Source organism: Budorcas taxicolor, chromosome 24, assembly GCF_023091745.1.
Source record: "Budorcas taxicolor isolate Tak-1 chromosome 24, Takin1.1, whole genome shotgun sequence".
Taxonomy (NCBI): domain Eukaryota; kingdom Metazoa; phylum Chordata; class Mammalia; order Artiodactyla; family Bovidae; genus Budorcas; species Budorcas taxicolor.
Genome location: NC_068933.1, coordinates 1,752,709 through 1,779,645, shown reverse-complemented (window position 1 = coordinate 1,779,645; position 26,937 = coordinate 1,752,709). Strand labels below are relative to the sequence as shown.

Here is a 26,937-nt window from a genome sequence, read left to right as displayed (position 1 = left end):
GCTTGCAAGGCTCCACACCTAGTGGAAAGCTTGAGGCCTCACGTGGCACCCCCCAAGGAGAGGCAGGGTACAGGGCGGAGGCGCCTTCCATCCCGGCTCTACAGGGCCCTCCTCCCACAGCTGTGGTTGCCAGGCAGGGAGGCCTACACTGTCCCCACCGCTCGACAGCAGCCCAGCCTGCAGTGCTGAACTTCAGAAAAGAGTCATTCAAACAGCACAACAGTCATGTGAACATCGGGGAGCAGGGTTTCTAACTCAGCTTCTCAAAATAGCTTGGGATGAGAAGCGCGGGAGCATCAGGAGAGACATCAGCGAGGGCGCTGCAGCTGTTCTGTGAAAACTCCAGCACGACTGAGGCAGGCTGGCCCGTGAGCGGCTCATGGACAGGAGGCTCCCAGCTGCCCAGACCCGCCGGAGGAACCCCGCGCTCAGCCTGGCGCTGGGGTCAAGGGGCGGACCCTGTCCACGTGGGCAACTCACTGTCCACCCCACAGGACCTGCCCTCCCTCCAGGGTGAACCTGGACAAATCCTTCATCACTGCTGCCATGGGACAAACACCTGGACCATTTTCAGCATCTCTGTAAGCGCCGGACAGCATCACGCTCTGTCCCGGAGCTGGGAAAAGCCCCAGAGGGCCCTGACCTGAGTTCCATCGGCCCACACTTACAGAATTAGCAGACCTTAGTTCTAACCGAGAAGGCCTTTTAAAGACCATTTACTCCCCCACTCACCTTTCACAGCTCAGGGCTAGAAATCAGACCCACTCCACAGTTGGGGAAACCACAGAGGTTCCCACACTAATCCCAGGTGAATATCCGGGCCCACAGTGCTGACCGCATCTGTGTGCAGAGGACCCCAAGTCAGCATAGCCCCTCATTCCAGGCTCAGCACCTGGCACAGCCTAGCCCCCCACCTTCTGTTCACCGTGCACTTAAAATGGGTAAACTGTGCTATATGAGAGTACCATAATTTTTAAAATTAATAAATGCTTTAAAAAGTAGCACATCTAACACAGAACCAAGACTTTTAAACGGGTGGCAGCTCTGCAAAGCGCCCGTCCCTGGGACACCTGGGCCGAGACCACACCTGCCCCCCAACCTGGAGTCGCCCCACCCGGAAACTGCAGTCAGAGGCCACCCACGTATGACACGGGCTGGCTGGGGATACGCGGGCTAACCTCTCTCCTGCAGTCAGTGGCCGGCTGTCACCACCCCTGCGTGACACGGGCCCACTGAGGACACCTGGGCTAACCTTTCTCTTGCAGAGGCCGGCCATCACCACCCATGCGTGACATGGGCCCGGTGAGGACATGCGGGCTAACCTTTCTCCTGCAGTCAGAGGCCGGCCGTCACCACCCATGCGTGACACGGGCCCGCCGAGGACACGCGGGCTAACCTTTCTACCCGAGAGGCTGGCATTCCCTCAGCATTAGCAGTCAGGGTCACCCTGCTCGCCTCTGTTCCAAGAGAAGATATTTTACTACCTTATCAGCAACGATCATGTTTTCCTTTTCCGACCTTAGGCTTTGTTCTCCAGCGTCCAACCATGTGTGTAATTGAAACCATAAGAGGAAGAGGCCCATTGGATGGGGATGGATCTAGGGGCCCATCTCCATGGCAACGTCTCGGTCCCGGGGTCTACCTGGGGGCCAGTCAGTGGTCTCGGTCCTATTAAAGACTTGCCAGTACTGCCCTTGTAAGGCCAGAGCTGAGCAGCTGGACAACCCTAAACTCAGAATGAAAGCAAAGGTGTTCTCTGCAGAGGGACGCACTGTCTCCTGATGGACAGTGAGAACTGTGTACCTGATCTGCTGGGGCAGGTGAGAAGTTTCTGGTATCGCCGAGGGCTCAAGGGCAGCAGTGAACCAATCTGGGTTTTTTCTTGCGTGTCACACTTTAAAAATCAAGTCATCCTGCGTTTTGCTTTTTAACATGCTGACTTGACTCCTATCCTAAGCTGGCTCAACATGAACCATAAATTAGAAGATGAACAAGAGAACGCAGTGTTCCCAGGAAAGCATCTATTTCATGGATCGAAGGCATCCCTGGAGATCTAACACAATGAGGTGATCGTGATCACAAATACATCTTGGGCTTGCTTCCATGGTAATAGGCACAGAAACATTATTTTTGTTCACAAAAACAAGACGTAAGAGGATCTGCTATCCTTCCAAGTCATTTAGCTAAATTTTTAAGAACTTTCACATCTTCATGTTGCTCTTTATTAAGTGAAAATGTTAGCAATCAAGTCAATTTGGAGACTATTTCTCCCTCCCTTCCCCCTACTCCTCAGCTGGCCACTCCTTAGGAAAACCTGTGATAAAGTTATTACTGGTATTCTGGTTATTATTTGAGACAGTACGCACACTGTTTAAACAGCAGCATGAGTTTTCATCAGCAATTCAGGAGTCTAACAGCATGTGCTCACGAAGCTTGCTCCTCAAGCAGGTCACCAGACGCGTGACTGTTAGCATCAGGCGAAGAAGATGAGCAAGCAGTGAGCAGACCCCACGTCAGCAGGGACCCAGCAGGCCCTGTTTCCTGTCCCCCTAGACCCAAGTGAACATGCGTGCTCACTCGGAAAAGCTACACCTTTCTAAACAATTATGGGAAGTTCCCTTCATTGTACTTTAAGTACTCCACAATGCAGGGGCTGAGGCCAGTGAGTGAGTACAATTTAGCCGGGTTTTAACCTAGACTAAAAAAAAAGCAGAAGATTAAAGTAACGACTACGACTATGACATCAAGTTCGAATTCTAGGGTCCGCAGACCTTTTCCTAACAGTCACTGTGTGCAGGACTGCTGAGCACCGCCCAGTGCTGGGCCCTTCCCCAAGTCCTCTGTGAGGGGCACAAGCAGGCATGACCCCCATGGAGACAGAAAGACACAGAGCAGAGAGCTGAACCCACAGCCCAGCCCACGCCCGCTGGGACTCTCTCTGCAGCCACACGACACGCCCTCTGCAGAGAGGAGGGCCCCATCCCAGCTTCTGGGGGTGGGGGGCACAGTTCAGGATGGGGATCAGAAAGACTGATGACATCCCAAGGGCAGGCCCCCATTCCCAACTCCGAAAGGGGACCGCTCAGAGATGAGCTGCCGGCTGGCGTGTGTCCACACTCCCCACACGTCCCCCGTAAGGACTGCACCACCCACGCCTCCTGCCTCAGCCCCGGAAGCGTCACTCACGGGACTTGGCACCGGCTGCCAGCAGGTTCTCGGGCGCAGGGCCCGCGGGACAGCGGCCGCCCTCTGCCGTGCCCTCGCCGCCGCCATACTCGACCACCTCCACCTGCCCGAGCGGGACGCTCCACTTTAGCAGGTACCTCTGGCCCGACGTCACCGCGCTGCTGTCGTGGGAAGCGCTGCGAGAAGCGGGGTCCCCGGTTTCAGCGACAACCACGGGGATGCGTCTCCAGGCCTCTCTTCCCGGGAGACGCCACAGAGACCCCCGACATGCTCGCCAGCTGGGCTCTGTACAGTGTCCGCGGGAAGGGGACACGCCACCCGCTCCGCCCACGACCACAGAGCTCGCGCGGGCTGACCCCGGCCGCGCACTCACCGGGCGCTGGCCGTGGCGCACATGAGCACGTCGTTCAGCATGAAGAGCCGGCGCTCCTTGGTTTTCATGATCTCCCCCCGGTCGTTGTACACGGTCTCTATCACGTCGTCAGAGCGGATGAGGTAGCGACTGCCGCTGCTTAGAAGCTAGGTATTCAAAATCCATCAAGGAAAAGAGAAGAGATGAGAAAGAAGCCTCATGAGAGACATGAGCAGACAGTGTCCAAGTTTTACAGATTCTCTTCTCTTTACAGAGAAACCTTGTGTTTCCAACCACACTTTGTGCATGTACAGCATAGAGCTCAGAAAGTGGCTCTTTTAAAAACATTTTTCCTTTCCCTTAAAACCATGCTATTCTTTTTTAACTGACTTATTTAGTGTTTGCTGCACCCTGCCGCATGTGAGATCTTCTCTCCCTGACCAGGGACTGAACCCACACCACCCACATTGGAAGGTGGAATCTCAACCACTGGACCACCAGAGAAGTCTTGCAATTTTTTTTAAATGAATCTAAACAGTGGCGGGAATCTAACTTCCTTCCTCGAGCACAGTTTCTCCAGCCAAGATATGCTGACTCAGCCACAGAAGGCTCACTTATTTTCCCGTGTCATTCACTGCAACCCTTCTCTTTCAATGACTCCTCAGAATACACACTCCAGTCTTCAGGGATGGTCACCCCCACCTTTGCTTTACTCAGGACGCCGTCTCGACCTGGAAAGTCTGTGGGAGTCTTTATTCTCTGCTTTTACTTCTCCCAGAGGATATCGTAGTGACATAACATCCTGCCTGCTCGTGGTTGGCCATGTGTTAACTTGTCTGAGCCAAACAAGACACTCTTTGTTTCCAAAGGAAAGGTGCTTCAGATTCAATGGTAAAATGACTTAACTCATGCAGGAGGCAGACTTATTTTAGCGCTTTAGCCTGGCAGGAAACCAGGAATCCCTGGGCCAGACACCCACCCCGGCTGGCCAACCTCACGGGGACGAAGCTGAATGTTGCTGACTCACCCATCAGTGATACCGCCCTCAGAGCACGCCGGCTGCCCTGGGTTCCCACATGTTCGGGTACCACAGGGAAGCAGGACTTTAAACAACACGAACCCTGCTGAGAACATCTGTGAACGCTACTTTCTGCTTATAAACCTGAGCTTAAAATGTACGACCATAAAGTGCTTGCAGTTAGATTATTAGGTGTCTGTATCCGGTAGGAAAGGACCCCTGCTGACAGAAACAAAGGTGACTGTAGCAACAGACTATTATACGTAATTCTTCAACACGGCTCGTATCCAGTAACTGCTTCCTGCGAACAAGAGCTTCAAATAAAAATGGCACAGCCTAGGTGAAACCGGATTATCGTGGCAGGAACACGACCTTGTAAACACGAAGCTGAGACACAGCTCTGCAGAGGAGCTGCCTTTACACTGAGTTCTGGGTCCCTTCTGCATGACATATGCAGCTTGGTCCCGCATGGACGAGGTAGGTAAGACCATGTGTGACTGCCTATGCTTCTGTGGACGTCCATGCTTCAAGCAGGACTAAGAGGGAACGTTGCGTTTTGAAAGTAAAATTCAGCTAGAAGAGCGACTCTTAACCCTCCCTGGGCTCTGGGTCCATCCGAGGACCTGATCAGCCTAGGAGCCGCTTTCCAGGAAAAGTGCTCAGACCAGGTGGGCTCTGTGTGTGCTTTCCAGGGTATGCGACCCAGGGGCTCTCTGTGGACCCTGGTCAGCAGCTCTGGGCCCAGAGAGACTCGCCACCAAGGTCCCAGGGGATTAATAATAAGTGGCTCAGAGAGCCACAGCTCATTAGCACAAGCGGAAACAGCCTACAGAGCAGAAAAGCGTCCACCTTGTTCAGGTACCGCTCGTTGATGGCTTTCGCTATCTGCTTGATTTCACAGCGCTGGTCGGCGTCTCTCTTCCTCTCGTTCAGCTTCTCTGCTAGCGTCTCGAGCTCCGTCAGCGCCATCTGGAGGGGCAGCCGGTCAGGGTGTCCCCGGGGCGTGTTCTTCAGCATGTCCTTCAGGAGACAAAAGGCAGGGGGAGGCTGACACGTGAGGCCGGGTAGGGGGCAGATGGTCACCAGGCACACCCGCCCCCTCATCGCACGGCTCCAGCATGGGCGGGGGGGAGGAGGGTTCTGGCACCGCTGCTTCTGGGGAATAAAATAAGCCCTGGGAAAGGACAACCAACTCAGTGAATCATGCTTTGGCTGAACATTCGAAGCTCCTTTTGCAAACACAAACTTGACTCATTAATCGGGGGTGGGAAGGGAAACAAGATCTCGTTTCCAGGGAAGGACCCCACGGCCGGCTCGCCAAGACCTCAGAAACTTCTGCCCTGGTAACGGTCAGGGTGCAGGTCTCAGCAAGAGCGTGGCGGGGGGACCCACAGACGCTCGGATCTCCTTCTCAGGCATGAGTCCTACTACTGGGCTTTGAGTGCCATCTGCCTGGGGGGCACAGGGAGGGCCCCGCAGGGGCACAGTGCGGTCACCTCCTGCACCCAGGCGCCCAGCTCCAGACTCCGAGTCAGGTTCTGAGAGGGCCGTCTACGAGCCGGGCGTCTCTCACCTTGGAGACCTCGCAGACTGCCCTCCCTCCCCGTCCCGCCGCCCCCCGGCCCGCCGTCCCCCGCCCTGGGCCCGCCCTGACATAAGCGACCCGGAGGATGAAGCGGGGCTGAGAGCCTGCCATCCCCCCGAGGACCCGGAGGGGCGGCGGGCGCCTCACCTGGAGCAGCAGGATGAACTGCGGGAACCTCTGGATGGGCTTCGTCATCAGGCTGTGCAGTGTGACACGGTCAGGGCTGGACTCCTGACACTGCTGCAGGGACAAGGCCCGTCACCCCAGCTCAGACCACACCGCCCACCTGCCCACCCGCCCGCAGGACGCAGCCCCGGGGAGGAGCGCACACGACCCACAGCGCCCACCAGGGACCTCCACGGCTTCCCGCAGCCACTCCCGGGAGGGTGGGGTGCACCCCGGGGTCAGAGGAGGGGCAGACCCCGGAGCCCTTCCAGCTCCGTGGGGCTCATCCTCAGGGGTCTGCTCCCTGCCCGTCCTGGAGACCAAGGGGCCCTCTGACCAGATCCCAGAGCCTGACCCTGAGGTCACCAGTAGCAGCCGGGCCTGGGTCTGGGGTCTGGTCTGCAGTCTCCGCCTCGACCCATCTGGCTGCATCCTTCTAAGGATGTGCAGACAAAGGTGGTTTTCAAGAAGCTACTTCACCACTAAAAATTCATCTTTATTTCTGGTACTGATCCAATAACGAGGGTCCCATTAGTGCTAAAATCATTACAATAAATAACGTTATACATTAAGAGGGGAAACTTGGTAAAATTTCACTACAAAGTACTTGGCATTGAACCTGTTATCAGTTCAGTTCAGTTCAGTCACTCAGTCATTTCCAACTTTTTGCGACTCCATGAACCGCAGCACGCCAGACCTCCCTGTCCATCACCAACTCCCGGAGTCCACCCAAACCCATATCCACTGAGTTGGTGATGCCATCCAGCCATCTCATTCTCTGTCGTCCCCTTCTCCTCCTGCCCTCAATCTTTCCCAGCATCAGGGTCTTTCCCAGTGAGTCAGCTCTTTGCATCAGAAGGCCAAAAGGATATTAAAAAACAAAAAAATTTTAAAGTGTTTACCTTTAAAAATTCAAGGAAAGCAGGTTTTGTAGCACACGTTTTCTTAAGGATTGCCACAGCTGTGCTGAAATTATTCACATATTCACTATAAGCATCCAGCACCATGGATTTGGAAAACTGTAACACAAGAGAAAATCGAGAAATGAAAGTAACGTAGGGTTCACTGCCTCCTCACCAAGCTTAGGATGAAAGAGCGGAACCTGCACTAACAGCAACCTCTCTGTCACCGTGCTCTTTTCACGGAATAAACTTCATTATGACTAAGAGTGATTTTTTTTCTTTAAGCAGACTTGTTAGGAGTCTGCGGCTCTCACTCTGCTGACCCCAGGGTACTTCAGTGCTTCCCAGCTCAAAGCCGTGGCAGTCTGGCTGTCAGTTAAGAAAGTTCCTGACTACAGTCATATAAAGATGACAAGCACAGACGTCCTCCTTTAAACTGCTGCTGACCGGCACTCTGTGGACAGAAGGTCGGGCGCCTCAGTGTGTGGATGTCCTGGGTTCCTGACCTGACCTGGAGATGACACCGTGTGGTCTGAGACGCATCGGGGCACCTGGGCCTGTGATGTGTCCACATCCTTCCCCAGGTGCACACAAGGGCGCAGAGCCTCCTGACCGCAGACCAGCCTCCACGGGAGGTCCGCAGTGTCCGTCCAGGCTCAGCCAGGGTCAGCCGGGCTTGCACCGACAGGAGACCCACCCTGAGGCATCCAAGGAAGAAGGGAGGGGGCCTGGAGCCCAGGGAGCCCTGCAGAGCCTCCGCGTGCACCAGCCCCGTTACCGAGGCCACGAAGACGTCTCCGATCATCTCCACCGAGTCCCACTCAGCCACGCGGCCGGCCAGCGCGATCTGGAGCAGGCAGTGGCACTGCAGCACCTCCTTGACCCGGAAGAAGACCGTCCTCAGCTTCCTCTCGCTCAGCACCTTGGGCTCCATCTCCCACAGCGGCTTCTCATATTGCTGAGGCAGAGACCAACAAGCACGGCCCAGGCTTTTCTCAGGTTCCACAAGGAACACAGAGAAGCTCGCCCTATAATTACACGTGTGTCCAAATAAACCGCATGACTCTTGATGTCGATGCATAGACACAACTCTCAGAGTCGTTTAAGAACTTTGCAAATTTGAGTATTTTATAATTCATAAAAGACATAAAAGACAAAACAGTGTGATATTTGGGTACCTCCAATATCCTCTTAAGAGCATCCACGTAGTTTTTCTCGCTTTCAACGATCGAGCCCAGAATGTACCTTCTTACGACCTGTTGGGAGTTTGAAAACACAATGGTTAAAAACTGCCTCAGAAAACACAGCAAACAGATTTAACTTCTGTTGAGGCTTATTGATAAAGTTTCTCCGTGTTCAAAACAGTACGTAAGTGAAACCTCCCAAGGCCTTAAAATATATTAACGTTCTACCATGATGGGCATAAGACATACTTCCCCATCACTACAATTCTGTTGTCTTTTAAAAACAACAAATTATAAACCACAACTCGAGCAACACAGCAAAATCATGGCATTAATAATTTCATTCACTCATACAATAAAAATGAACTGACTGTGTGCTCTGCATGCCCAGCATGGAGCTACATGGGGTTAATATATACTCCGTGTACATATTAAGCTCAGAAAAAAAAAAACTTTCCAGTCTTCCCCCAAAGAACCGTATTAGCAACACTTATCTAAAATCATTATTCCAAAGTTTTTTTTAAAAGCTCTTGGAAGGTGGAGGTGTAGATCTGTTTTGTTCTGAGGCCATTCAAAGCCTCCAAGGCTAGAAGTGCAGCGAGTGAATCACCAAAGTCGTTTCAGGAGCAGCCCCCGCCCCCTCAGATCTCAGACACCTGCACTTGAAGCAGTGACATCACTTTGGGGTTTGTTCCCATGACCTGAGGGCATGCCAGCACAAGCTTCTGGCCCCAAAGTGCCTGCTGGAGACCAGGGACGACACTTGGCACTTCTGTCCAGGTGACACACAGTTTGGAAAGTTGGTTTTGCCAGTAAACGGCAAGCAGAGCGTAAAAAGCATAGCAAGGTTGCTCTTCCCCGCCCCCAGCTGCGCAGTGGGATGCTCGTCCCAGGAACCGCGGCGCCACCTGGTGGCAGAAGCCGCCCCTGGCTGCGTCAGCGTGACTCCTTTCCACAGGACGAGATGGAGGCAAAAACCAACCCTGAGGGACACCTGAGGAACAGAGTGACATGTTTAAAGGGCGGATGCTTCAAAGCACACACAGATGTGTCTATGAGCCCACAGACCCCTTGCTCTAGATCCTGCCCCCAAACTATAGACGGTCAGATTCAGAGTTCCAGACACTGTCTCAAGTCTGGAGTCAGAATATCTGGGAACTTGGGGGGATCTAACACTGCAGATGGTGGCTGCAGCCATGAAATTAAAAGACGCTTACTTCTTGGAAGGAAGTTATGACCAACCTAGACAGCATATTCAGAAGCAGATACATTACTTGTCAAAAAAGGTCTGTCTAGTCAAGGCTATGGTTTTTCCAGTGGTCATATATGGACGTTAAGAGTTAAACTATAAAGAAAGCTGAGCGCCGAAGAATTGATGCTTTTGAACTGTGGTATTGGAGAAGACTCTTGACAGTTCCTTGGGCTGCAAGGAGATCCAACCAGTCCATCCTAAAGGAAATCAGACCTGGGTGTTCATTGGAAGGACTGATGCTGAAGCTGAAACTCCAATACTGTGGCCACCTGATGCAAAGAGCTTACTCACTGGAAAAGACCCTGATGCTGAGAAAGATTGAGAGCACGAGGAGAAGGGGACAACAGAGGATGAGATGGTTGAATGGCATCACCGACTCAACGGATATGAGTTTGAGTGAACTTCAGGAGTTGGTGATGGACAAGGAGGCCTGGCGTGCTGCAGTTCATGCGGTTGCAAAGAGTCGGACACGACTGAGCGACTGAACTGAACTGAACCCAGGTATTAAATGCTCTGCTTAAGTCCTGAGATGACTCTGATGCATCAGGTCAAAGGGCCTGGAATTTGTATCAAAACAATGGAAAATTAAGATAAAACCCCAAATCTGCCCCGACTGGAGGGCCCCCGCAGGTTAGGACACCCCTCAGTCAACCCCGGCACGGCCCCCACCCGCTTCAGGCTTCCCCAATCCACGCACGGCTGACGGGGCGTTGTCCGGGGGCGGCGCTTACACACTGCTCACGCACGGCCTCCTCGCGCCCTCCCCTCTTCGCGAAGCCCTCCTCACGCATGCCTTCCCTACCTACCTGCCTCCTCACGCACTCGCGCACGGCCTCCCGAGCACAAGCCCGCTCGCCTCGGCCCCGCCCTCACCCGACGGTCGCTGACCGTCCCCTCGCGGCAGCCCGCCACCTTTCCTGTCGGACTCTGAACTGACCGCGGAGGGTTTTCATGGTCTGCACGCCGTACGCATGCGTGCGCTCCCTGCGTGCGCTCCCTGCGTGCGCTCCCTGCGTGCGCTCCCTGCGTGCGCTCCCTGCGTGCGCTCCCTGCGTGCGCTCCCTGCGTGCGCTCCCTGCGTGCGGTGCGTGCGTCTCTGTCGACCATCCCCTCACTGCCCGCCTACGTCCGTCCAGCTTTGTCATCTCCCTAGGCCGTCGGTCGCCTCTCAGCGTCCATGAACCGCACCATGCTGCCCACGTGGGAAGACTCAGGTCACACGCCCGCAGGACCAGCAACCCTTCCCCCGAAGGCCCCCGGCTCTGGGGCATGCCCTCGCCCCTCACGCCCTCCCCCCCTTTCACCCAAACATAGTCAATGGAAACCCCTGAACTTTTCCCCTCTGCTACCTATGTTCAGCGATTAAGAAACTCGTTTACATTTGGCTAAGTTCATGAGTTACTGGAAATCTGTATTCTAACCTCACCATCGCACAGACGCTTCACACACTCACACCTGGTCTCTTGGCCGTCAACATGAATGAGCATAAGTGAGTCAGAAAGAAGCAGACCTTCCACGCGTGCTCACAACCACACAGCGGGGACACCTAACGTATTTAAGGACAGGGAGGCCCGAGGCCAGGCGGACGGAGAGGTCAGCGTAGCCCTGCCGTGCCAGCCCCGCCCCAAGCCCTACCTGCTGCTGAGACAAGCCTTCCGGCATCGGGGTGAGGATGGCTTCGGGGTGCCTGCAGTCCACGTCGATGAACACGTTCTGCTCCTCTTCAAGACAGGATCTGTGGTCTTAAAGGAAGACAGAGCATGCTAGTCTGATGTTGAAATGGGGCGTTTATAACACTGCAGGGCAGTAAAGCTGCCGTCAGAGTGGCGGCGCCCTTGGCAGACACCTCAGCCCCAAGCGTCCTTCCCACCCAGCGATGAGTCAAGGGAAGCTTTAACAAACTCAGAAAATAGCCCCTCCCACAAGGGGAACACAGCGTTTGTCAAGGTGTCATTTGAACACCTAGATGGCAGAGTAGAAACACATATTTCAGTTTCTGAATCTATAACATAAACCAAAGTCAGAAGCAAATAAAGGCAGTTCTGAGTTACTCAGAACCAACACTCCACAGTCAGGTAAAGCCAAAGGGAGGCTCAGCAACCTCCTGACTTTCCACCTTTCTCACTAGAACTCTGATAAAGCACAACTCTCCCCACATCAGAAATTTTAGACCAGAACTAAATTCATTTCTAAGAACTTAGATGCAGCTAAGTAATCTAAAGAATCCACAGAATGGCTAGAAACCAGAAAAACATGGGAATTTTCAGGTAATTGAGATTTTCTAATTCAGAAAACTGTCAGAGGAGCTTTAAAAAACCAGCACACAGGATCGTGATCCAAGCCTCTCTGCTCCGCCACAGTCCAGAAGGGACAGGAAACGTGCCCAGGGGCCCCAGCACGGTGAACGCACCCCTGTGATCATGTTCTATGATGGAACGACCATCCTGAGAACCCAGGGGCTCCGGGATTGACAGCAAGGGACCCCCATCACCCGACTGCTGGGAGGAACCGGTTGGGGGTGGCGAAATCTACCACCGGGGAGAATGCCCCCACTTTCTGCTGTGGGGAGTTTCCCCACCCAGTGCCCGCCTGGAGGGGACCCAGCGAGGAAACACACCTGAAGAGACGAAGGATTTGGTCCTGATGAAGGAGCGTCCCCGCTTCACGGCAGCCTTTGTCTTCTCCAGCCCGTCCTTGGTGCCCTCTCTCGCGGCCCTCACCAGTTTCTGCATCTGCAGGGAAGGGGGGAGCGGGGCAGTTCGGTGAAAACTCCTCCTTGCTGTTAATCCATTTTAAAAGAATACTGTCAAGTAGTCTGGTCTTGAAACATCATCTGAAATTGGCTTTTTGATCTGGGAGAGCTTTCTTCGCTGTTGTGGGGTGGGGGGGGGATGGGGAGGTGGTTTGGGGCTGTTTTGCTTTCATTGGTTTAAAAAAAAAGGAAAAAGAGACTTTAAAAAAGAGCCCTTTCTTAGCATAGTTTTTAAAATGTGTCCTTCTGTGTTTAAAAGTTGACCTTCGTTTTTATTACAAACACTTGCCAAGAGCATTGGAGAAGCCTGGGTGTGGAGAAACTGAGGGCACGGACGTCAGGGGGTTTGCCCGAGGTTAAAGGGCAGATCGCAGGATACAGGGGAGACCCCCCCGCACAGCCTGGCGGCTCACAGGCTTTTCAGACTAACCACTTCCAGAACCCACTGCGCCTGTGGGAATACCTGCCAGGATGTGGACAGAGAGAGAGCCAGCCCGCAGGAAGGACCGGCAAAGCCCCTGCTCTGCGGGGACTGAAGAGTCAGGAAGACCACCACCCATCACAGGGGAGCGTGCTCACCCTGATTCCCGGGGGCAGGTCCTGGCACAGTACTTAGATTGGCCACCAGTGCTCAAAGCGCCCAGCCATGTGCCCTGTGTTTTATCCACTTTTCTTGTCCTTTGGAAGCTAATCTTGGCAGTACCGGCCACCCGGCACCAAGTGGTTATCGTTTAGAGAAAACCCAGATGGCCTCTTACAACACAAACCCCTTCAGTCCATCCACAGTGCCTCCCTACCCGTCCTCCTGTGATCCTCCCCGGGGGGTGGCGGCTGTTCAACACCTGCAAGCTCACCCCCCGCGGCTGCCGCTGGGGCCTCCAGGGCCACCGCCTGGTTGTGCATTTGTACAAAGTGCCGCCGGCCGAGAGGCTCTTGGGGGCTGAGGCTCGGCTGACCCAGCAGTTCAGCCCAATGTGCGCCCCAGATTAAGAGCCATGCCCCTGCGGGTTACCCACTCCCGGGGCCGCCAGTCTAGTGCTGGATGCGCATACCTGCAGCCCAATTCCCCTCTATCCCTGCGCCTTAGCCGGCCTCCCTGATGTGTACCTGGCCTCCCAGCCAACTCGACGGAAACCAAGCCCAGGTCACGCTGTCTGGCCAACCCCAACCCCAGTGTCCTGTACCCCACCACCACCCGCCTTCGCCAGGTCAAACACGGCCAAGCCACTTCTGCCTCTGCTCCTGCACCCCTTCAACCAAACCTGGCCGTGTCCGGAGACCACCGTGGACGGCAGCTGGCCACCCCCTTCTCCACGGTGCCTGCACCCTGCTGGTGAACCCGACTGCTCAGCTGCCGGGCACCTCCCCTTAGCTCCTTCCCCACAGTCTCCCTGGATCCTCCCTCCTCCTGCCAGACACGGCCTACGACCCGGCTCGGTCCACGCTCCCTCCGAGTGAGGTGCTGGGGTCCATGGGGAGGGAACAGCTGACCGGGGCCCCACGGCCCACCAGCCATACGCCAGGCCCCGATCGCCAGCATAGGAGAGGCGTGTGGCCGCCCTGGACAAGTGGTCCCACTCTGCCGCTCACAGCACTTCCCACTGTCCTTTCCTGAGTGTGTCCATCTCTTCGCTGAGCCAGTCTCCCTCACACCCCGCCCTGCGCTGCCCGGAAACCCCCACCGGCCTCCGACTGTCCCCGGGGCTGCCACCTGTTTCCTGCCCAGGGACCAGCCTGATGCCGAGCCGAAGGAGATGCTATGATTCCGGGGGCTTCGCTCCTGAGTTGAAAATCGTGGAGCACACAGCGGTGGCATTTACAGGGACGTTTCTGAATGAACACCTGCCTCAGGCAAGTGCCCTTCAACACCTGAACAAATGACAAACATCAGAAGGACGGCAATCCAGTTGAAGTGAAGTTACTTGACAGTGCTCTTTTAAAAACCATCTCAGACAGCAGACGCCACGACATTCAAGCCAGCAGTTCTCAGCTCTGCGGTCTCAGGAGCCCTTCGCGCTTACAAAGTCACCAAGCAGCCCCGAGGGCTTCGGCTTACCTGGTACGTTTGTCTGTATTTATTGTCTAAGGAGTCAAAATTGAGAAAAAATGTTGAATATTTTTTAAATATTAATTTTATAGACAACAAAACTATTTACCTTTATCTTAGCCAGTAACATTTTATGATAAGTTACTGTGTTTTCCAAAACAACAAAAAAAGTGCATTGGTTTGCACATGGGGGAAGCTGCCTCGAGTCTGACGTGGAGTCAGAGGATTAAGCCAGGAAGGACGGAGGCAAAGGAGGTCCCGGAAATGACAGAGACCGTCCACTGTCTGGGTGGCCCTGGGGTCCCCTGGACCGCACCGTGAGAACCGCCGCAGCTCAGATGTGAGCTTGCTCATTGAACAACAGTCTGCTTCTGCAGAAGCATTTCCAGCGGGAACCACACACCTTCAGTTCATGTTTGTGCTTTAGCTGCTGAATCTCTACCGCGCCCACCGTGTCTGCCATCAGCTCTCTCAGCTTCCTCTCATAGAGTTCCTTTAAGCGGGCTAGGTCACGGGAGAGCTACAGCACAAAGAGGCACAAGCTCTTCACAACACGCTCTTCCCGGCGCCTTCAGGCAGTCTTACGTTGAGAGGACTGGAGCCACATCTGGTGGGTGGCGTTCACGCACCAACGTCCTCCTGCCCCGGGCCCCCCGTCCTAGCCCTCCGGCTCTCGGGAAATAAACACACAGGTGAGTAAAACATGTCAGCAGAGGGCAGACTCCAGGTGAGCCAGGCTGGAGACTCCTCTGTGCTGAACCAGAGCAAGTAAACGCACAGAAAAATCTGGGCACCAGCATGCGTTTACATTTTAGTGGATTTAAAATGACCCAAACTGTAGAAATACATATAAAATTATTTCTTTATGTCAGCACCAAAGCAGAAGAAATTTGAGTTCAACACTGAGAGGGGCATGGTTTGGTAACAGCCACGTAAACTTTTAAGCCTCCAGACTGACGTGACTTCCTCTGCAGCTCCCAGGGATGGGGTGAGGTCTCAAAAACTCTGTCCTCGCATCATCACAGACGTCTCCAATGTGCAACCCAAGGCCTGCGCCTTAGTGAGCGTGTCCCATGTTCCCCAGACAAGGACATCTGGGCAATTTCTGATCCAATCTGAGACTGTCTGGGAGATCAGTCTTCTTTGGCAGGTTTTGAAACATGACTCTTTAGGGAACTAGGGACTTGTTACAGCATCGCCTGTCCTGTCCCAGGACGCTGCCGGCTGGCCCCCGTGAGGGCTCTGCGCTCGCGGCCGCCCGACCCCCTCTGGCATGTTACGTGGTGCATCTGGGAGCATGGGTTCGCCTGGACAGCCAGGAGGGCAGAGTCTCTGCCCAGAAATCGTGCTCGCAGCTCACGGGCCATCGCTGGACCAAGCCGGTTTGCACTAACCCCCTGCCCACTGAAGACAAAATGTAGGAGTTTCTTAACCGCTCTCCAAGGCCCCGACTGGGTGTTTCATCCTGCTGAAATCAGGCCCCAGCACCATACTGAAAACCTCCATTTAAATCTGGAACGTTGGGCTCAGCTAGAACAAGCCAAGTGTCACCTTAGTCACCAGCTGCGATTAAAACTACAGCTGTAACTTCAATTCCTGGTTAAGTCTCCGCTGTAATAACTCTGGTGACAGACAAGAGCCAGGTTCCTGGAAAAGCTTGTTAGTAATGTTGAGTAGTTGGGGGACTTCCCTGGCAGTCCAGTGGTTAAGACAGCATACTTCTCATGCAGGGGCCATGGGCTTGATCCCTGGTCGGGGGAACTAGAGATCCTGCAAGCCATGTGGCCAAAAATACATACAGATGTAAAGCATCAGGCAGTTGGGTTGACCACCAGCAGCTGGTAGAGCCTTCTTAAGTTTCAGGATGAGGTTACAGAACCCCAGTGAACCCCAGTGCCCGGAATGACCTATAAGCCACACACATGGAGGCCACTCCAGGAGCCCACCAGCTTGGTTATAGGGCCGCAGGCGGCCGTGACTCATGGTGGTTTATCGATTGCGTCGTGAGGCACTGGCCGCAGCCTCCGTCCACGTGCGGCCTGCATGTCAAACGTGTCACACAGAGCACAGAGCGCCCTTGGACGTGACCGTGGACGGCCGTACAAATCCCTCTTTCACCAACAGCCCAAACGCCAACGACACAGCAGTGGGGATGGCCAGTCACCACTGGCCACCAGGCCCCTCAGTGAGCAGCACTCTGGTCCCCACCTACACCCGCTGGCCCTGGCATCAGCCCGGAATCCACTCCTTCAACCCGGACCTGGTCTCAGGACTGTCCCGCTAAGGGAGGAGAGTGCCCAGTGGGGTGGGGCCTTTGTCCTGTAACATCCTCTATAACACCTATTTTTACTTCTTCCTGTTTGTGCTCAGAACGCCGAGGACCACAACATCCCGTAGAGGACAGCGGGCTGCGCTGTGTCCACCAGCCCGGCTCTCCACACAGCCGGCTGCGCACCAGCAGCGCTGTGTGTACACAGCACAGATGGCCAGGGAATGCCGCCTTACTTCCTGAATGCTCAAGACAAGGAGCTCGCTCGGGGCCTGTTGAGGGATTCCATTTATGTAAATTTCCTTTTCCCAACCTGCCAGGACTGTACTGTATGAGATAAGGGGCCTCTTCTCTTTTGCTAACATCAGGTGCTTTCCTCAAACTACACATCAACATCTTAGAAAACAATTATGTAAAGACGACATGAACGAGGCAACCCCTTCCGGTCCTGGCCACACGCCCGTGGTGAGCACGCTGTCCCCCAGCACACAGCCGGGACACCTGCCTGCTTCCTGTGGTCGCCGCGCAGGAAGGAGCGGGGGACCCCGCTCCTGCTCTCCGAGTCGCTCTGCTCCTCGTAGCTCTCGAACTCGCTGGAGCTCCACCCATACTCCAGAGAGCTGTGGCCGCCTTCATCTCCGTTCTCCACGTCGTCATAAATCATTTCATCTGAGTGCAAAAACACCAAATGAAGAATTAGTAGCCAGAACTCCTGGCTACTCTGTGCATGTCTGTCGAGTGAGAGCGTCACTGAGAGCTGGGGAGGAGACACCCCGGAAGAGCTTGGAGGAGCAGTGGTGGGGCCTCGGGGGGAGACCCCTGGCAGTGATGGGCGGGGGCAACAAAGCTCTGACAAACCCCCAGCCCCATCCACATCCAGGGGACCACTGGTCTATGAGAAGCCACCACGATTATACCAAATGATTTCTTGCCCATAGAGAACTTTTGATGAAGGAAAGATATTTAGATAGATACGTGGAATATAAACAGATTACACAGACTGGCAGATCACCGATAGATGATAATCAAATACGAATGAAAGTGAAGCATATTACAAACAACCGTGAATTCTGCTTCTGTGCTAAAATTAGCCCATAAAACCTATAACCTGTTGCATGCATGCATGCTCAGTCACTTCAGTCGTGTCTGATTCTGCAACCCCATGGACTGCAGCCCACCAGGATCCTCTATCCATGGGATTCTCCGGGCAAGAATAATGGAGTTGGTAGCCATGCCCTCCTCTAAGGGATCTTTCTGAACCAGGGATCGAACCTGGTTCTCCTGCTTTGCAGGCAGATTCTTTACCGCTGAACAACTGGGGAAGCCCATAAACTATTACTGCATTTAAATGTCTTTATCACATCAGTCATTTCAAAATTAGTGATGAGCACGTCTGTTCACACCTCCAGATCACGACAAAGGCGCTGTCCGCACAGGGGGCACCTGGCCTAACAGAATGGCCGACACCTTCAGCAGCGCCACTACTGGGCCACCTGCCATTGGCATTTGGTTTTTGAGACCCCAGATCATCCTGTCTGTGCTGGGAGAGGCCTACCAGGGAGGACCAATTATCACCAAATGCAGTTCAAGCCTGGCTTTACAGAAACTAGGCCTTGGCCCCATGTTGCTTGTAGCAAGCACTTAAATAACTGCCCAGGAGCACACTTAAAGATCCAGTAGGTTTGTTTATAAAGAGGCTGGAAGGGCTCCCGTCCTGCCGGGTCTCAGGAGGCAGCCTCTGTTAGCTGAGGCTGTAGCAGCTCTGGGGACCTGATCGCCTCCAGAACACTTTGGGGATGAATAAACGAGTCCATGCTTCTAAATAGGAAGTTTGCTGTCGATTTTAAGAATGTGTCCTCTACGAGGCTGGAAGGTTCTGTCAGGAGTTTTTGGCACCAACTGCCTTCTAAGCATATGATTTCTGTCATTCACCTGGTCCCCTGGGAAACGACACTGAACCAGCCCATGCTGGAAGACACCTGAGCCCTGGAGACACACCCCCAGGGCTAGGATGGGCTTCAGCCTGCTTGCTGGGCATGACAGCCTGACCTTCCATCTGGGTCATTCGGCATCAGGCTTTCTGAATGCAGGGGCGCTAAGTCTGAGCTAACAACCTCTGAGGGTCACCCGTCACTGCTCTCTGCTGCCTTCTGTGGGTTCAGCACCCCTTCCCCATGAAACGCAGCATGGCCCGTTCCTCCAGGCTCTGCAGGCGGTCCAGCTCCCCAACCTGTGTCTGATGCTGCCTGTGTCTCTCTAACGGGACACTACTTTGGCCGGATGTGGAAATCTGGGTCAGAACACTGCACTTTCTTTAGCAGTTTGGGAACACCATCTGCCTGTCAGGAAGTATGTGTTCTTCCCGAGCCCCAGCTCCTCCCAGTGGCGGCGGCTCCTCCCCCGTTGCTGCTACGATGGCCACGGTGGGGCTGTGCTTGGCCGGCTCAGCTGTATGCGCCTCTGTGTGCATTCACACGTGACCCTGCTTTGGATCTGTATTTGTATAATCTGGGAGCTTACGTCTGTAATTCCAGAAAATTCTTAGTAGTCCCTTTTTCCGTGACCTCCTGTGTGTCACCTGCTACCTCCCAGCCTCCACGCCTTATCTTTCCACTTGTATTTTTACATCTTTAACTCCTCCTGCTTCTTTCAGGAGGTTGGAGATAGTCATCCAACCTCCAGGGTTGGGTGTGAAAACACGCACAGGTGTGCACACACAGCGTTCTACCCCCACAGCATCAACAAGACACTGAAACGCTACAAAACGCGACCACAGACGCGCAGGGGCTGTGGGCCTAGGGGCTCCACCTGCCCGCTTCCATCCAGCAGGAAGCCGGTAAACTGCAGCCCGTTAAACTCAGTTCCAAACAAAACCAAACCTGGCTCAGAGTCTGAATTTTCTCTTGGCACGTCGTCGTAAATGGCTTCCTCCGGATCTGGAAGTAAAGGAAAAGAGACTTTAACACTGACCCAGACGCAGGGAGAGCAGTCTGCACTCACGGGGCCCATGGCCTCCGGCGAGGCTTCAGCCACTTGGAAGTTCATTTTACAGGGATGGTAACTGGCGGGGCCCCACCGGAGTGCAGGCATTGTTCTTATGGCGGAACACTTCCTGGGGAAGGAACGACAGCTCTACATGGAGCGGCTGTGAAACATCTCCAGGAAGAGGTTTATGGCCTCCAGGCCAACGTATCCCTTTTTTTTGTTTGTTTTGCGTTCAATTACACATCTTTATAAACATTTTTAAGTTATTGTAATTAATGTTTTCTGACATGCAAAACACACAAAGGTGGCGTGTAGTCTCCGAAACAAAGGGATAAATTCAGGGCTGCTCTGAGTAGGAATCAGCCGACAGCGTCATCTCGTTTCCCGCGACTGCAGATGCAAGGCAGCCACGTGCACATATAAAGATGCGTAACTTTTAGGACAAAAACCTCTAAAGCTACTACATGAAACATCAGTATCCTAGGAAACTGTTTAAAGTGTTCTCTTTTTAAAAAAGAGTAGGGATCCTCCATGGCTGACGTTGCATGTGCCTGACTCAGGGGTCCCACAGGAGAACACTGTTTGAGGCTCATGTACGCATCTGTGAGGGCTCCCTGCTCTGCAGGTAGACCAATGGAACTACAGTGCACTCCATCCAGGAACCCACAAGAGTGACGGTTACTAAGCAACAGGAGACAAAACCAGGTAATTACAGCCTCCCTCTTCTCTGACATGCGGCCACTGTCCCTTCCCACGTTCCCGGGGTAAACACAGGGCCAAGACCCGGCACATTCTTGTGTTGCTGTCAAACCCCAAGTCAGAGCCACCTGCTGCCCCGAAATAATAGGTTTCGACTGCGACCACAGTATTTCTACCCCTATTAGACGTGAGCGGCTACTGGTGTACAGACCTCACGCTCAAATACAATTATTCCACTAATGAATATGAGTCATGGGAGAAAGAGCCGGACAGCTTCTACTTTGTAAATAAAACTGCTTGAGGACAGCGAGATGATAATTTAATCCTGTAATGATCCAGATTTAATAGCCCGCTCGCGGAAGCATCTACATTTGCCGAGTTCTTTGTTTCGACAATGTCATAATTAAAACAGAAATGAAACATTCCAGGGGAGAATTTAATAATTAGGAGAATGTTTAGATGGTCCTACCTGGTGAGTCAATCGTATAAGACAATTACACAGACATTAGTGAGCCAGTGGATGGTAAAAGGGCTAATCAGAAAAGCAAGCTTACTTTAAAAAAAATTAAAAAGCAAGCCTGGCTAAAATTAGTTCTGCTTTCTGCACCACACGTGGAAGAGAAGGTCTGCCATGCCACGCCATCTGGTCTGTGGGCTGGCTTAAACACCCACCAACCCTCTTCAAAATGCTACCATGAGAAAGCATCTCACTGGGGATCACAAGAAAGAATGCCTTGTTAGTGCCTCCGTCCCCAGATCTCTGACTGTTATGACAAAAGACAGATCAGTACTGGAATAAATCCATCAGCCAGGACGAGGCCGGTGCTGAGATGCAGAGAGCAGAGCTGAGCTGACGGGAGACAAAGCCGCGGCTTCGCGGGGCCTGGGGAAGCAACTGCAGTCAGCGGCGGTCGGTGCTTCAGGTGAACGGGCACAGGACAGGAGGACGGCAGCGGAGCCTGACGAACACCCGCAGTCCCGGGGCCCTGGTGCGGTACTCACTCTCCATCCAGGCTGTGTTGGCCGGGTCCGCAACCCAGCGGGCCAGGGCGCTGTCCTCCTTCTGGTCTGGATCCTCACTTAAAGAACACACACGAGAACATCAGGATGTTGAGAACCCCTCACATGCGTCTGGTGGGACGAAGAATGGTGCAGCTGTGGTGGTAAACAGTTTGGCTCTTCCTCAGAGAGTTAGACGCAGGATCACCGTGTGACCCGGCGCCTCCGCTCCTGGCTGTGCAGGGCCTGACAGACACCTGTCCACAAGGTCCACAGCAGCGTGGGCACGGCCGCTGGAAGGTGGGCGGGACCAGTGTCCGTCAGGAGACGAGAAGAGAAACGAAATGTGGTGTGTGTGCACAACGGAAGGTACCGGGCCTTCAACAGGAAGGAGATTTCAACACACGCTACAGCACGGATCACCCTCGACACATGATGCCAAGCCAATGAGCCAGACACGGAAGGACAAGCACTGGACGATTCAGATCATATGAGTACCTAGGACAGGCAAGTTCACAGAATGTAGAGCAGAGGCCTTGGGAGCTGAGAGGGGGCACTGGGGGTTACGGCATGAAAGGCGGGGCTTCTGATCGGGACGATGAAAATGTTTCAAAGGCAGAGAGTGGTGATGGTTGTACGACTTTGTGAATGAATTTAATGCCACTGGGTTTTACACTTAAAAATGGTTAAAAATAGCAAACTTTATGGTATGTATTTTTATTGTACTTTTAAAATGAATAATGCAATATACTGAAAACTACAGGATGGTCCACTTTAAATAGGTGAAATGTAGTATGGTATACGAATTACAACTCGATAGAGTTGCTTAAAAGCAAACACACCTACCATGCAGCGAGCACGCTGCCATGCTAGGCGGTAGGTGCTCTAGAACTTGGTAAAACCTGGTCTTTGTATTTGAAGAATTCAGTCTGGTAGCAGAAAGGAACACAGGAGATAACGGCGAGAGCACAAAGCAATCAGTTACAATGCAGGTGTGTGCACACGGCTCTGGAAGCACAGAGGAGGACGGCTTCATGAAACAAGACGGTTAAGCTAGGTTTTGGAGGGTGAGCAGGAGTTTGCCTGGAGGCAGGGATTTTCCTGGTAATTTCAAGCAGATGAAGCAGCATTTGTGAAGGCAAGCAGCATGAAAGAAACGCCCGTAATCAAATCAGTTCCAAGGATTTCAGATGAAAGCTGGGTCAGACAAAATTAAAAATCCCTTCTCCCCCTTGGGACTCTTGAGAAACTTAACAAGGTCAAGCACATTGTCCAGCTCTATCTGGTCGTGAACCCAGTTTCTCTTTATCCACAAAGTGTCACATGAACATCTGAAAGAGTCCTGGGCTTCAGGAAGACCTCATCTGGGGTCCCTGGGCAAGAGGGCAGAGGGCACAGTGAACAGGAGGACCAAGGGGTGGGGAGGGGCCTCGGCAGCGAGCTCGGGTTCACAGCACTCGGCACGTCAGGGAAGGTCCAGGACTCAGAACGCCTGCGGAACACAAGCAAGATACCTGTTTGCTGGATCCTCAGAACTCAAGGAATTCAGCTGGCTGTCTTCTGCCGCCTCCTGAGTCTCTGCCAGGAGAGGAAAGTTCACACTGTTCACGCTTGAAAGACACGTCTGGGAACTTGCTTTTTACCCTTTAAATGGTTTCGCACTTTCCTTTCTCATCAGTGAGAGGCTTATCTTATTGTAAAGATGATCAACTGACAGGTTTACACTCTTCAACTTTTAGATAAAATGTACTCCAAACAGGATGACGATGCAAACTGACACCCAAAGGCCTCATGAACCAGCCTGCAACAGTGGTGCCCAAACGAATCAAGCCAGAATTGAAAACTAACACCACGGGAACCTGCAATTATGATTCACTTGAAAACGTGTCCACAGGACAAGCTTGAAAGACTCTCAAGGGTCAAAGGTTCTACAGTTGGTGAAATCTGATAACCAAACTGCGTGTTCCCCTCAGCTGTCTTAACTTGGTGGGAAAAAACCGCTTTCCTCAGACTTCACACACGTCTGTCCTGATGCGCGTTTGAGAGGCCACCGTCCCCCGGGGCTGCTCCTGCCGTCAGGACGTCTAGCCCGGGGTGGTCCTCATGTGTGTCCTGACACGGAACAGGGAAACAGACCTGGTGAGAGCAGGACAGCTCAGCAGAGACGCCGGCACCGGCCCATCCTGGACAGAACCCGCTGCGCTCGAACCCGGACACGTGACTCGGGGGACACCGGGGGAGACGCAGCCGCTGCCCGAGGGCCTCGGCCGGGACAGCAGGGCGCTGCCCCCACAGAACCCCGCAGCCTGAGGGCTCACGGACGACGGCCTGAAGCCTGGACGTCCAAGGTCAAGGCGCCAGTGTCTGCTCAGGCCCCTTCCGTCTTGCAGACCACATTCCCGCCGTGTCCTCCCGTGAGGAGAGCTGGGGGCTCGGCGGGCTGTGCCATCGGGCGCTAAACCTACACACGGGGCTGCACCCTCAGAACCTCACCTCCTGACACCATCACCTCGGGGGCCAGGTCTCAACATGTGACTCTGGGGCAGACACACAGTCTCCTTTTAAACCTGAAAACCCAAGCCTGGCACAACCAGCTGAAGCTGAAGCAATACAGCCAAGGGGCATCTGCAGAGATGATGGACACCGGCTCCATGAGCCACGTCACGTCTTCGAAACTGCAAGCCAGCTCCTCCCCGCTAAGCAGAGGTGCCGCTGTGCCTCGTGACAGCCTCACAGACCTGGGACCCGTGGGGACCCGGGCCCGACAGCCCTGTCACAGGCGCGGGCTCCGTCTCCCTGCACCTGCCCGCCATGCCGCCGCTTCTCAAGGAGCCTCCTGATTCTCCCGGACACCAACCTGCTCTCCCAGGTCCCTCCCCCCAGCCCTGGTTCCACGAACCAGGGCTCCAGCTGGACAGTCTGACGGCAGAGAGCCTGTCGCCTGCAAAGGGACGACACGAGGGCACAGAGGCACATGACGTGGACAGTGCCGCCCGCAGGCACAAGGTGTGGTGGTGTCTGGGGGAAGGAGGCCGGGGTGGAGACGGAGCCCAGGCTGCTCCACAACACTGCAGACAACACTCCGAGTCTCTCCTTGACTGGTCCCCACTGAGCAGCCGGGGCACAGTCTCAGGGCCCCCTACCTGCAGGGTCGGCGGGCGGGGCGGGCAGCACGGGGCTGGTGTAGGCCGGCAGCAGCAGCGGCAGGCTGGAGGGCACAGCATAGCCGCAGGGCACTGGCACCGAGTACCCGCTGGGCACGTGCAGGCCCCCACCCTCCCCCTCAGTGTCCGGGTCTGGGGGTGGCGGCTGGTCTTCCTGGAGGGGCGTGATGTCGATGACAGAATAGGGGTTGACTCTCGACAGGACCCCGGGTTTCAGTGGTTCCACTCCTGGTCCTTTTTCACATCCTGAGGATGAAAGGAGACCGTGGCAAACACGCCCGGCCATCCAGGACTTGGCCGGCCGACACACCCTGCTTGCCCGGGCAACCCCAGGCCAGGGAGCACCGTGCTTTGGGGCACCTGAGGGGTGAGCGTGACCTTGGGGACCGGGGGCACACAGCCTGGCTGAGCCCAGGGTGGCTCCTCCACTGAGATGAGTAGGGTAGAAGCTGCCAGAAGTGGGGGATCATTAACCACATGGAAAGCTGGTGAAGGTACCAACCAGACCATCAGTCAGTGAATAAAAGTGACCAACTCCACCTCCAAACTTTAAAACACAAATTAAACTTGTATGTTTCATATCAAATAGCATTATTTTGAAATAATGTTTCATGTAACATAGTGACAAACTATGATGAGGCCATTTTTATTAGGAAAAAACATACCTGTTTCCTCCAGAACATAAACAGAAAAGTGGATAGACAAGATTGAAAACCACGGAAAACAGAACAAAGGAGAGAATCTCAGCCAAACTTGAATCAAGTCATTTCTGTCCACAGCACATCGCAGACACAGGACAGATTTTGGGCTCCTGGACCCTACCTTCCCCTGGACGGTCCAACCCGCAGGTAGGCTGGCTGGTCCCTGGGTGGTGGCTGGAGGATGCACAGGGTCCCACGGCGGCGGCGGCGGCGGCGGGGGCGGCGGTGGCAGGAGCATCTGCCCCCGCATCCCCTGCCTCGGCGGAGCCTGGAGCCTGCCTGTCGGCCTCTGGAGCTTCGTCTCCGCTGTCCAGATCGAGCTGTTCCCCCTCCTCCTCGTTGTTATTAGTGTCATACTTGACTTCATTCTCTGAAGTTTAAGGTCACGTAAATCACAGTGTTACTGTTTATTACCAGGAGAACAACTTTCTCTCTCCTGAACACACAGCAGGCAGTCAGCCAGCAGCGGGCACCCAGGTGGGCACTGGAGGTGTGACAGCGCTCCTCGCCCCCTCTGGGCCCCCGCCTTCCTACTGGGAAAAGTCGGTGCCATCAGGCTTGGGGCATACATCTGGGTTTCCTCTTGGAAGGACCCTCAACTCACAGGCTGGGAAGAAAAAGCAGGAGAGACAGAAAGGAAGAGAAAAAGCCCTTGCTACGTTTTACACTCTGGGCTTAGAACTGCACGAGTGAAAATCAACTTGGAGTGACACTAAGTAAGCCACCAGGCAAGGAGCGACGTTCACTTCAGCGGTTGCTATGCCATCAGGGCAATGACTTCGCCTGTTCCGTGCAGCCTGGCAGTGGCGCATGCCGTCTTCAGCGTAAAGCTGTGAGTTACCTGTGTCAGCTGGGTTATGCTCTTTTGGAGGGAAAGAGAGGAGATGCAAAGATTTGCTGATGCAAGAGTTTTTACATGACTCTTACAAACAGTAAGATCCCTCATGCAGACTTTTAAAGGAAAAACAAAAAAAGTCAGCTGAATCTAAAGGACCAGAACACTGCATCTGCTGTAACCTCAGATCACTAGAAGGTCTCTAAAATTTTTTTAAGAAACAAGAAGAAAAAGTATATGCTGGAATTAAAATGTGAAATGGCATTAAATTCATCTGTGTCTACCTGAGCTTTCTATATATTAAGTATAAAAATACTAAATAAATTATACTTAAAAATACGTTGTTCTAAAAAGAAATGAGTGAAGGTGGTCACGGGAGACCCTGTGTCTCAGGCCCCAGAGCTCATGTTTTGTTCTGACTCCTCCCAGGCTCTTAGGGCCTAGTAGTTCAATAAATTATAAAACTCTTCTCTTTGTAACAATTTTCATCTGTTTGATTTCAGGTGTGCTGTATCTAATTCTCGAAGTCCAGCAGCTGCATGGTGTAATCCCAAACGAGAAGGCCGACAGAACGCCAGCACGTGGTTCTGACTCGAGCTGTCGTGAGCCTCCACATTGCCCGGCATGATCCATGACGTTGCGAAGTCGAAACATCACTTTTGTCAGGGTATTTAATTGGCATTATGTCCCTGTAACGTTTATTTGGCAAGTGTGAATTTAAGGAAATGATGACAACTGCACTTGGAAAATGTTCTGGAAAATTTCATGTTTCTGTTGAAGAGATTTCTTGCTCTAAGACGTGTTCACCAGTTTATTTCAGTGAATAAACTGAGTACTTAATG

General features: G+C 53.6%; 1 protein-coding gene across 1 annotated transcript in view; it reads right to left on the bottom strand.

Moving 5' to 3' along the window:
* Positions 1 to 26,937, bottom strand: part of ARHGEF10 (Rho guanine nucleotide exchange factor 10) — a 61,365-nt gene that overhangs the window by 20,037 nt on the left and 14,391 nt on the right. Inside the window, exons 3-18 of the mRNA XM_052661343.1 lie at positions 25,382 to 25,630; positions 24,539 to 24,805; positions 22,910 to 22,973; positions 21,399 to 21,475; positions 19,592 to 19,648; positions 17,218 to 17,381; positions 14,847 to 14,963; positions 12,262 to 12,376; positions 11,280 to 11,386; positions 8,387 to 8,464; positions 7,987 to 8,166; positions 7,209 to 7,325; positions 6,289 to 6,381; positions 5,406 to 5,576; positions 3,560 to 3,705; positions 3,187 to 3,362 (exon numbers count right to left, since the gene is read on the bottom strand). Coding sequence (XP_052517303.1) covers positions 3,187 to 3,362; positions 3,560 to 3,705; positions 5,406 to 5,576; positions 6,289 to 6,381; positions 7,209 to 7,325; positions 7,987 to 8,166; positions 8,387 to 8,464; positions 11,280 to 11,386; positions 12,262 to 12,376; positions 14,847 to 14,963; positions 17,218 to 17,381; positions 19,592 to 19,648; positions 21,399 to 21,475; positions 22,910 to 22,973; positions 24,539 to 24,805; positions 25,382 to 25,630 — 2,178 coding nt within the window. The remainder of the gene's footprint in view (positions 1 to 3,186; positions 3,363 to 3,559; positions 3,706 to 5,405; positions 5,577 to 6,288; positions 6,382 to 7,208; positions 7,326 to 7,986; positions 8,167 to 8,386; positions 8,465 to 11,279; positions 11,387 to 12,261; positions 12,377 to 14,846; positions 14,964 to 17,217; positions 17,382 to 19,591; positions 19,649 to 21,398; positions 21,476 to 22,909; positions 22,974 to 24,538; positions 24,806 to 25,381; positions 25,631 to 26,937) is intronic.